Genomic DNA, 12,128 nt, shown 5'->3' with positions numbered 1-12,128 from the left:
CACGTGCCTTTAAGACCAGGGCATACTGGTCATGTGCCTTTAAGTCCAGGGCATATTGGTCACGTGCCTTTAAGACCAGGGCATACTGGTCATGTTCCTTTAAGACCAGGGCATACTGGTCATGTGTCTTTAAAACCAGGTCATACTGGTCATGTGCCCTTAAGACCAGGGCATACTGGTCATGTGCCTTTAAAAACCAGGTCGTACTGGTCATGTGCCTTTAAGACCAGGGCATACTGGCCAAGTGTGTAAGACCAGGGCCTACTGGTCATGTGCCTTTAAGACCAGGGCATACTGGTCACGTGCCTTTAAGACCAGGACATACTGGTCATGTGCCTTTAAGACCAGGTAATACTGGACATGTGCCCTTAAGACCAAGAAGTACTGGTCATGCGTCTTTAAGACCAGGGAATACTGGTTATGTGTTGTTAAGACCAGGAATACTGGTCATGCGCCTTTAAGACCAGGGAATACTGGTCACGTGTCTTTAAGACCAGGAATACTGGTCATGCGCCTTTAAGACCAGGGCATACTGGCCATGTGCGTAAGACCAGGGTATGCTGGCCATGCGCCTTTAAGACCAGGGAAAACTGGTCACGTGCCTTTAAGACCAGACAATACTAGACATGCGCCTTTAAGACCAGACAATACTGGACATGCGCCCTTAAGAACAGACAATATTGGACCTGCGCCTTTACGACCATCCAATACTGGACATGCGCCTTTAAGAACAGAGAATACTGGACATGCGCCTTTAAGAACAGACAATACGGGACATGCGCCTTTAAGACCAGCCAAAACAGGACATGCGCCTTTACGACCAGCCAATACTGGACATGCGCCTTTAAGAACAGAGAATACAGGACATGCGCCTTTAAGAACAGACAATACGGGACATGCGACTTTAAGACCAGCCAAAACAGGACATGCGCCTTTACGACCAGCCAATACTGGACATGCGCCTTTAAGAACAGAGAATACAGGACATGCGCCTTTAAGAACAGACAATACGGGACATGCGACTTTAAGGGTACGTTCACACAGGACTTTTTTGCTGCTTTTTTTTATGCTAATTTTCAGCTGCTTTTTACAGTACCAGTAAAGCCTATGAGATTTCAGAAATCTCATGCACACACGTTGGTTTTTTGTTTGATCAGTTTTTTCTGCTTTGCTGCTTTTTTTGGACATAGGGCATGTCACTTCTTTCAGCGTTTTTGCAGCGTTTTTGCAGCGTTTTTTCACCCATTGACTTGAATGGGTGATGAAAAAAACGCTGCAAAAACGCTGAAAAAACGCATGTAGCATTATTTGCTGCTTTTTTTGTGCAGAAAATCATGGCCAGCAGGAAGGGATCTCACAGCCAAGAGCTTAGGGGTGTGGTTAGTGAGGTGTGAAGAGCCATTGTGAGCCATTGTGAGGTGTGAAGAGCCATTGTGAGGTGTGTCCTGATTGTGATCTATTGTGAGGGAGTTCCTGGTAGTGAGGTGTGAAGAGCCATTGTGAGCCATTGTCAGGTGTGAAGAGCCATTGTGAGGTGTCCTGATTGTGATCTATTGTGAGGGAGTTCCTGGTAGTGAGGTGTGAAGAGCCATTGTGAGCCATTGTGAGGTGTGAAGAGCCATTGTGAGGTGTCCTGATTGTGATCTATTGTGAGGGAGTTCCTGGTAGTAAGGTGTAAAGAGCCATTATGAGGTGTCCTAGCAGCTGAAAATTGGCATAAAAAAAAGCAGCAAAAATCTGCAGCAAAAATCTGCAGCAAAAAAGTCCTGTGTGAACATACCCAAAAAACGCACCAAAAACGCACCAAAAAAACGCACCTAAATTAGCATAAAAAAAAGCAGCAAAAAAAAGCAGCAAAAAAGTCCTGTGTGAACGTACCCTAAGACCAGCCAAAACAGGACATGCGCCTTTACGACCAGCCAATACTGGACATGCGCCTTTAAGAACAGAGAATACTGGACATGCGCCTTTAAGAACAGACAATACGGGACATGCGACTTTAAGACCAGCCAAAACAGGACATGCGCCTTTAAGACCAGACAATACTGGACATGCGCCTTTAAGGCCAGACAATACTGGACCTGCGCCTTTAAGAACAGACAATACTGGACATGCGCCTTTCAAACCAGACAATACTACATGTGCCTTTGAGAAGGGAGAATACTTGCGCGTTTAATGCCTTGTAGAGTGGTTGTGCCCCCTTAATGCTAAAAATCGTTGCCTCAGTGTGAGCCGGCCGGGTGGACCAAGATGGCCACTGTGAGCTGCAGAGTAGATAAAATCTCGCAGAGAGCGAGAAGCGCCAACTCGGGGGGCGGAGCGACGGACACGATGCTGAATAGGCCCAAGCCGGGGCCTAAATTTCTGTAGCAGGCGGGCGACACCAGCGGGGCGTTTCAGGAGACTTCCGGGATGCGGCCTACACATCGGCCGAAGCCAGGGGCTAAATTTTTGTAGCCGGCCAGAGCGTTACCTCAGAGAGGTGGGCCACAGGAAAGTGGCTGAGGCTGCCTGTCAGCATGTGGATATCCCTCTGAAGATGGATCCACTCACCATCGTTGCGCGTCCCGGCATGGAGCCGCCGCGGATGTGGGTTTCAGCGCTGTTCTGTGCAGCGTGGACGGTGTAGGGATAAACCTCAATCCATCATCCGTTTGTTAGGGAGGAGGAGAGGAACCGTCCGCCTCCTTGTACCATCCGCTCTTAATAGTGGTGGTGCAGTGGGGGCTGCTCGGACGCCACATTGGATTGTGCCTCTGAACAGCCGAGGGTAAAACCTGGTGGACAGGGCTGATGTCCGGCAATAGGCCTGGCTGCAGAAGAGGATACTGAAGGTGACACTCCAGTGCTCGTCTGATAAGGGAGGGGGGAGATCGGTCCCATGAAAGGGCCGTCGCCCCTAGAATCAGCTCAGGCAGTGGCTTCCCACGTCGCAGGAGAGGATACGGAGAGGTGAAACTCCCGTGCTCGCCTGTTGTTGGTTCGGGGGAGATCGGAACATGAAAGAATCCGTCGCCCCCTTCGTCCGGTAAAAGGTAAAAGTAAAAAGATTCTTTGGGTCTGAATAGCAGACCAGTCGGTGTGCCTCCTACGGACACTAAGCAAGAACTGGTTAGCTGGGAGCCAGCAGAGGGGTGTATCCTGCAGGGGAGGAGCTAACTTTCTTTGTATCACTTAGTGTCAGCCTCCTAGTGGCAGCAGCATACACCCATGGTCTGTGTCCCCCAATGAGGCGAAGGAGAAAACTGAAATATCACTTGGTCATAAGTATTCAGACCCTTTGCTCAGACACTCATATTTAAGTCACATGCTGTCCATTTCCTTGTGAGCCTCCTTGAGATGGTTCTACTCCTTCATTGGAGTCCAGCTGTGTTTAATTAAACTGATAGGACTTGATTTGGAAAGGCAGGTGTGTGTAATTAATGTAAAAAAAATGAACTTTTTTGAATTTACCAAATGGCTGCAATGAAACAAAGAGCGAAAAATTTAAAGGGGTCTGAATACTTTCTGTACCCACTGTATATAGAAAGTCCCTTTAGATTTATTATTGTACCAAGCATCTACATGTCTTCATTGTTACACTCATGTAGTCCTATCCTGCAGTCAAGTTCTTCAGTAGAAGAGGGTTGAAGGTTTTGACTGTAGTTTGATTTCATGGAGATACTTGGGTATGACCACTACAAACGTCATCTCGTAGGCTAGTTTCACATTTGCGGTTGAGTCCGCAGAGTATCGTCTGCAACTGCAAACGCATGGAAAAATACATGCAAACGCATGATAACGCTGTGTTTTTTTACCCACATCAGCTTACGCATGACGGAAAAAACCCGCTGCGTTTGCATGCGTTTTTTGCATGCGTTTGCGCTTTTTATGCGCACCTACGTTCACCATCCAACCTGACGGAACTGGAGAGGATCTGCAAGGAAGAATGGCAGAGGATCCGCAAATCCAGGTGTGAAAATCTTGTTGCATCATTCCCAAGAAGACTCATGGCTGTACTAGCTCAAAAGGTGCTTCTACTCAATACTGAGCAAAGGGTCTGAATACTTATGACCATGTGATATTTCAGTTTTTCTTTTTTAATAAATTTGCAAAAATTACTACATTTCTGTTATTTTTTCAGTCAAGATGGGGTGCAGAGTGTACATTATTGAGATAAAAATGAACTTTGTTTCATTGCAGCCATTTGGAAAATTCAAAAAAGAGTGAAAAATTTAAAAGGGTTCTGAAAACTTTCTGTACCCACTGTATCTCTACCCAAGTATATACTCTTATGAAGTAATCTATGCATTTATGAAAAACAAAACAAAAAATATGTAACCAATGAGACGTGGATTATAGTTGAGACAATACATACCCTGAGATTGTATGGCAGAGTGACAAGCATACCACTGTGGTCCATGAAACATGCAGATTCACCACTTTCTGACACCATCTTGCTTCGAGGCATTAACAGAGGCGTATGTAACTTCACAGCTCCTAAACCAGAGAAATAGAGAAAAGTCAGCTGTCTTAGTTTGCTTTTTTTTTTACTGCAGTGATAACAGTATAAACGTAATTCTTATAACTAAGTCTGGGAAACATGTTTAGTTAGGAGGATGCTCTACTATGTAGTATTTAGGCTGCAAGTCATGAGTTTTAGTTCCTTCTTCTCGGTCTATTAAAAAAGATTGGAAGTGGAGAATGCTGCATGAAAAAATAATAATAAAAATGTCACGTGCCATCAGGTCTTCCCCTAAACATGACAGCATATGTGATCTTTTGATCTTTTATGCAGATTCCTTCCCTCTCATTCTTTCTTAATAGAAAGAGGAAGGAACTAAACCCCCTGACTTTCTGCAGCCCAAATACTGCTTCCAATATTCAGCACTTGAAAAGCTAAGAACAAGCAAAATTCAGGTCTTCATCGAATTAAAAGATCCAAGCTGTTCAGGGATCATAGCATGGACAACATGAACTCAACCAGAATTGTGGACTTACCATGTCTTTTAAATACACGGCACACCGTCTCACACACGTGATGATGTATCCTAGCTGACCGGACAGAGAAACTACCCTGAAAAACAATGAAAGATTGGTGAATAACTGGATATGAACAAAGGATGATGGGTCTGTAGTAGCATTTTTTCAAGCTGGACAAAATAATCTAAAAAACACACTGTCATAAAATAACCTTAACCCACACATGACTATAAACATAAAATCAGGTAAATCACATTTACATAAAACCAAGTATCAGAAAATAATGACCATTAAAAAGGGAAACATTACAAGAATGAGAGCTGACTGACTACAGTCTGGTAAGTAAACCAACAGGTATTGTGTAGTCCAGGCAAAATGTATTCAGGAGTAAAGTTAAAACACAGAAAATTATATACACACACACACACAGGTACCTTAAATATGTCACTGTCGTATGTGTAGTCCATGGCAGGTGAAATGCGCTGGGAGAATATCTGGCTGATCATCGTGCGGTACGCTTTGCCATCCACATTGGCCAAGGTGTGATGGAGAACTTCATGGAGCTCGGACTCTTCTAGCTGTGGTGGCGGCAAGAGGTCACATTTCAGAAGCTCCATCGCTGTGGGCCGAGTTGCCGGATCATGGTTCAGAAGCCAGGTTATAACTTTTCTCTGTAAAAGTGTATAAAATGCTTGGCAAAATTAAAATAAGTACATAAAAATAGGGATCGCATTGATAAGTATTTGGTGTGATTAACCCCTTCAAGACCCTGCGCTTTTTCATTTTTGCGTTTCTGTTTTTCCTCCCCTCCTTCCCAGAGCCATCATTTTTTTATATTTCCATCAATATGGCCGTGTGAGGGCTTGTGTTTTGTGGGACAAGTTGTACTTTTGAACGACACCATTGCTTTTACCATATTGTGTACTCAAAAATGGGAAAAAATTTAAAGTGCGTGAAATTGCAAAAAAAAAAAAAAAAAAAAAAAAGTGCAATTCCACAACATTTGTTTGGATTTTTTTTTACCATGCTCACCAAATGCTAAAACTGACCTGCCACTAGGATTCTCCAGGTCATTACAAGTTCATAGACACCAAACATGTCTAGGTTCTTTTTCATTTAAGTGATGAAAAAAAATCCCAAATTTGTTTAAAAGAAAAAAAAATGCAACATTTTCTGAGATCCGTAGAGTCTCCATTTTTCGTGATCCCAGGTTGGGTGAGGGCTTATTTTTTTGAGCTGACATTTTTATTTATACCATTTTGGTGCAGAAACGATCTTTTGATGGCCTGTTATTGCGTTATTGGTGACTAAAAAAAATTTAATTCTGGCATTTTGGCTTTTTCTCGCTACGCCGTTTAGCGATAAGGTTAATCTTTATTATTATTGCTAGATCAGGTGATTCTGAACTCGGCGATACCAAATATGTGTATGTTTGTTTTTTTATTGTTTTATTTTGAATGGGGTGAAAGGGGGGTGATTTAAACTTTTATATTTTTTTATTTTTTTCACATTTTTTTTTTTTTACTTTTGCCATGCTTCAATAGCCTCCATGGGAGGCTAGAAGCAGGCACAACCCGATCGCATCTGCTACATAGCAGCGATCTGATGTTCGCTGCTATGCAGCAGAATTGCAGGTGTGCTGTGAGCACCGACCACAGGGTGGCGCTCACAGCTACCGGCGATCAGTAACCATAGAGGTCTCAACGACCTCTATGGTTACAATGGAGAAGCATCGCCGACCTCCGATCATGTGACAGGGGTCGGCAATGCCCTCATTTCCGGCCACCCGGCCGGAAGCGGTAGTTAAATGCCGCTGTCTGCGTTTGACAGCGCCTATTACGGGCACATGTCAGCTGTTCAAAACAGCTGACATGTCCCGGCTTTGATGCGGGCTCACCGCATCAAAGCGGGGCTTCTGACCTCGGACGTACTACCCCGTCCGAGGACAAAAAGGGGTTAATATTTTTAATTTTTTTTTTTTCTTTTTACTTTTGGCATGCTTCAATAGTTTCCACGAGAGACTAGAAGCTGCCATAACCCGATCGGCTCTGCTACATACAGGCGATGATCCGATCGCCTCTATGTAGTAGAAGTACTCACTTGCTATGAACGCCGACTACTGGGCGGCGCTCATAGGAATCCGACACTGACAACCATAGAGGTCTCCAGGAGACCTCTGGTTGTTATGCCAAGGAACCGGCCACTGGGTTAACAGTGGGAGGATTTCCGGCCAGACGGCCGGAAGCGCTCATTAAATGTCGCTGTCAGAGTTTGACAGTGGCATTTAACTAATTAATAGCCGCGAGTAGATCACGATTCCATCCATAGCTTTGCGGGCACATGTCAGCTGTTCAAAACATGTCCCGAGAAAAATGTGGGCTCAGCGCCGCAGCCCACATCAAAGGGAAGGAAGCGACCTCTGTGGTGGAGGTCGTAAAGGGGTTAAAGGGTATATATCTTGGACTTGATGAAGAAAACAAAAAATGTTGTGCCCAGCGCCATTCTTCCCCAGCACAGAGACCGCTCCTGCCAGGGATTCTGCTGCCTCTGCTGATGAGACGGGGCGTCATTCTGATTGGCAGCAGAGTCCCCCAGTTAGGCAGCGGGGATCCAGCAGTCAATCAGAATGACATCAAAAGTCACGCACCATTGACAGAGTGGAGTGGAAAATAATACGTGACATCAGCGGCGGCTTTTGAATCCCCGGCAGGAGTGCTCTCTGACTGCTCTGTGCTGGGGGAGAACAGTGCCATGCACAACAGGCAAGTAAGAAGCACATTTTTTGCTTTTTTAATAATGTCCCGGATACCCCCTTTCAGTTTACTAAAACCAGAAATGTTGGTTCCAAATACCGCATATACTCGAGTATAAGCCGAGATTTTCAGCCCATTTTTGGGGGCTGAAAGTCCCCCTCTCAGCTTACACTCGAGTCATACCCATGGGTCGGCAGGGGAAGGGGAGCGGGGGGCTGTCTAATTATACTCACCTGCTCCTGGCGCGGTCCCTGCAGGTCCCTGGCTCCCCAGCTTCTTCCTGTACTGAGTGGTCACATGGCACCGCTCATTACAGTAATGAATATGCTGCTCCACCTCCCATAGGGGTGGAGCCACATATTCATTACTGTAATGAGCGGTAATGGTGACCGCTCAGTACAGGAAGAAGCTGCGGCGCTGAGGAACCAGGGACTGCACCGAGCCAGGAGCAGGTGAGTATAACGGGAAGGGGAGCGCTGCGCTGCACGATATTCACCTGCTCCTCGTTCCGGCGCAGCTCCGTCTTCAGCGTGTTCTGCAGTGACGCTCAGGTCAGAGGGCGCGATGACGTGGTTAGTGCGCGCCCTCTGCCTGAACATCAGTGCAGATGCTGAAGATGGCGCGGCGCTGGAATGAAGTCAGGTGAATATTCAAAGTGCCAGAGGCCTGAGCGACAGAGAGGTGAGTATGTGATTTATTTTTTTTTTTATCGCAGCAACAGCAAACGGGGCAAGTGTCTGTATGGAGCATCTTATGGGGCCATAACGTTTGTGCAGCACTATATGGGGCAAATATCTTTATGGAGCATCTTATGGGGCCATAATTAATGTTTGTGCAGCATTGTATGGGGCAAATGTCTGTATTGGAGTATCTTAGGGGGCCATAACATTTGTGCAGCACTATATGGGTCAAATATCTTTATGGAGCATCTTATGGGGCCATAATCAACATTTGCGCAGCATTATATTGGGCAAATGTGTCTATGGAGCATCTTATGGGGCCATTATTAACCTTTATGCAGGATTATATGGGGCATATTTTAATATGGAGCATCTTATGGGGCCATCATAAACTTTATGGAGCATTATATGGGGCTCCTGATTCAATATGGATATTCAAAAACACTTAACCCACTGATGTCTCAATTAATTTTACTTTTATTGGTATCTATTTTTACTTTTGACATTTACCGGTGGCTGCTGCATTTCCCACCCTAGGCTTATGCTCGAGTCATTAAGTTTTCACAGTTTTTTGTGACAAAATTGGGGGGGGATCGGCTTATACTCGGGTCGGCTTATACTCGAGTATATACGGTACTTAAATGTATTGAAGGTGTGAATTGTTCAGGAATAAATATTGTACCTGCTTTTCTGTTTCTGGCTTCTCAAAATCATTTGGAAAACCTATGGAGGGCTGAAAGATAAGATGAAAAAGAATTCAGACTTTTACAATTCTGGCAGATTTCAAGATGAATTTTACAACCATCCCCTGTTGGCTCAGTGTTTGCACATAAGATGCAAATTGTATTCTACATAAAATCCACATTATAAAAAGCTTAAGTTAACTGCTTAAATGTGGCACGCCATATCTCCACTTAACCCTTGCTGTGATCCTCACCAGACTTTGCGAGTGCATTCTGCATCACCCCCAGTCAATTGTATTTGTGATCAACTACCCTGCATCTACAAGGCACAAGTAAGCTCTTCTTATTGCTTACCAGCATCTTTGGGTGTACATCTTTGGCTCTTTTATAGCTACATTCACTGCACATGGGGGATTTTTTATTGCAGGTGATCAGAGTTACTGAGACCTGTCAAACATACTCATCTGCCGCAACAGCCTTTTTGGTTATTTCTGTTTTATTTCTAGCGCAGGTGTCTTTTTGCACGAGATCTTTAATATATGTAGCACCAGTACTTACCATTGTGGAAATTCCACAGAGGAAAGGTCAACTGGGAATGTACCATAAAGCTCTGACATGAGGTGATTCAGACACTTTAGTTCACAAATTTTTGTTGTAATCTACAGGGCCGGTTTTAGACAAACTGGGGCCGTGGGCATAAGTTTAAAGTGGGGCTCCAAATGCTCACATATTGCACCATCACACAGAAACAGTTCTGTTGTATCTACAAGCGCTGAGTTCAGGCCGCTAAATGAGCGCGATCGACAATATTGAAGTCGTTCGACGCTTGTTTCTCTGCCTCCTTAGGGTAGGTGCACACGTTCAGTAATTGGCAGCACATGTCCGCTGCTGGCTATTGAACGCAGGTGAATCCGCATGTGTTCATTGAACCTTGCGGATTCATCGCGTCCAATACATTATACTGGTGAAATTTATCTTGCGGAGAGAAATAAAGATAAATTGACATGCTGCGGTCTGACAAGACGCACCGCATGTCCATCTCCGCGGGTGAGCCGCGGGCATCTGTGCACGCATAGTGGGCATGGGATTTCTTGAAATCCCATCCATTATGTTGTAACATCTGGACGCTGCACAAGTACGCAACGTCCAACCCCGCATCGTTTACTGACCATGTGCACCTAGCCTTACTATGGCTCAGGAAGAATGATTGATACAGATGGTACTCGATACAGTATAATACAGGTCCCAAATACAACACATAGTAAAATGCACTCCCCATGGTCATTGGTAGAGTATAATGCAGCCCCCCTCAGGAGTATACTGCAGCCCCCCAGAGTATAAAGCAGCCCTACACACACACACAATTATAGTGCAGTCCCCCCACACACCGTATAGTGCAGTACCCCCCCCACACACACACACTATCGTACAGAAGACACACACACTATCGTGCAGCAGATAGATATACACACACATGCCTTACCTCTCCTCCTCGTTCCCCAGCTGCTCTGACTTCTGCAGAGAGTCTCATCAGCTTGACTGCTGAAACATGCAGAGTCACAGGCAGAGGAGGAGTGATGGGAGACGGAGTGTCACATGATGCTCTCTCCTCCATCACTGCTTTCAAGATGAAGTTGAATGCGCGATGCGGGGAGGGGCGGCGCAGGTCCCCTCTTACTCAGGGGCCCCATAGCGCCCACTGGCTGGGGCCCCCTGGAGGAGCGGGGGACCCTAGGCGGCTGCCTTACACCGGCCCTGGTACTGTAATGTATCCAATAACAAACCACATAAAATATTATATACACCACTTACGATACCTGTCTCAGCATGCCCAACACAGAAATCCTTTCAGAGCTTGTGTCCATAGGTTTGTAAGACATCTCAAAAAGGATTATCCCCAAGCTGAACAGGTCAACTTTCTAGAACAGAATAAAACACCAATTTTTAGAAAACCAATTATTGCTTAGATGACAAATTGGAAGTGGTGCAAATCCTCAGTTACCAAAAACAAGCAGCATAGACTAGATATCAATCTACCGATACATATACACTATGTTCCAAATTATTATGCAAATTGGATTTAAGTGTCATAAAGATTTAATTGTTTTGTTTTTCAAATAAACTCGTGGATGGTATTGTGTCTCAGGGCTCAATGGATCACTGAAATCAATCTTAAACACATGTGATAATTAGTTTTCCAGGTGATTCTAATTAAAGGAAAACTACTTAAAAATGAGGTTCCACATTATTAAGCAGGCCACAGTTTTCAAGTAACATGAGAAAGAAAAAGGATCTCTCTGCTGCTGAAAAGCATCAAATAGTGCAATGCCTTGGTGAAGGGATGAAAACATAAGAAATTTCCCGAAAACTTAAGCGTGATCATCATACTGTCAAGAGATTTTTGCCTGTATCTGAGCACAGATGTGTTTGTGCTGATAAAGACATAATGAGGAAGGTTTCTGCAAGGCAAGTTCATCGGATTTAGACAGCAGCTGCTAAAAAGCCATTACAAACCAGCAAACAGATATTTGAAGCTGCTGGTGCCTCTGGAGTCCCTCGAACCTCAAGGTGTAGGATCCTTCAAAGGCTTGCTTTGGTTCATAAACCTACTATTCGGCCACCCATAAACAGTGTTCACAAGCAGAAACGGTTGTAGTGGGCCCACACATACATGAAGACTAATTTTCAAACAGTCTTGTTAACTGAAGAGTGTCGAGCAACCCTGGATGGTCCAAATGGATGGAGTAGTGGATGGTTGGTGGATGGCCACCATGTCCCAACAAGGCTGCAACATCAGCAAGGAGGTGGAGGAGTCATGTTTTGGGCCGGAATCATGGAGAAACAGCTGGTAGGGCCCTTTAAGGTTCCTGAAGGTGTGAAAATGACCTCTGCAAAGTATATAGAGTTTCTGACTGACAACTTTCTTCCATGGTATAAAAAGCAGAAACGTGCCTTCAGGAGCAAAATCATCTTCATGCTGACAATGCACCATCTCATGCTGCAAAGAATATCTCTGAGTCATTGACTGCTATGGGCATAGAAGGAGATAA

The 12,128-nt window shown here is 44.8% G+C and overlaps 1 protein-coding gene across 1 annotated transcript in view; it reads right to left on the bottom strand.

The window, feature by feature from the left end:
• Window positions 1-12,128, bottom strand: part of EIF2AK4 (eukaryotic translation initiation factor 2 alpha kinase 4) — a 138,937-nt gene that overhangs the window by 33,101 nt on the left and 93,708 nt on the right. Inside the window, exons 19-23 of the mRNA XM_077262445.1 lie at window positions 10,896-10,997; window positions 9,078-9,128; window positions 5,397-5,633; window positions 4,981-5,056; window positions 4,358-4,479 (exon numbers count right to left, since the gene is read on the bottom strand). Coding sequence (XP_077118560.1) covers window positions 4,358-4,479; window positions 4,981-5,056; window positions 5,397-5,633; window positions 9,078-9,128; window positions 10,896-10,997 — 588 coding nt within the window. The remainder of the gene's footprint in view (window positions 1-4,357; window positions 4,480-4,980; window positions 5,057-5,396; window positions 5,634-9,077; window positions 9,129-10,895; window positions 10,998-12,128) is intronic.

This window comes from Ranitomeya variabilis, chromosome 1 (assembly GCF_051348905.1).
Source record: "Ranitomeya variabilis isolate aRanVar5 chromosome 1, aRanVar5.hap1, whole genome shotgun sequence".
Lineage (NCBI taxonomy): Eukaryota > Metazoa > Chordata > Amphibia > Anura > Dendrobatidae > Ranitomeya > Ranitomeya variabilis.
This window is presented reverse-complemented; position numbering and strand designations above follow the sequence as displayed.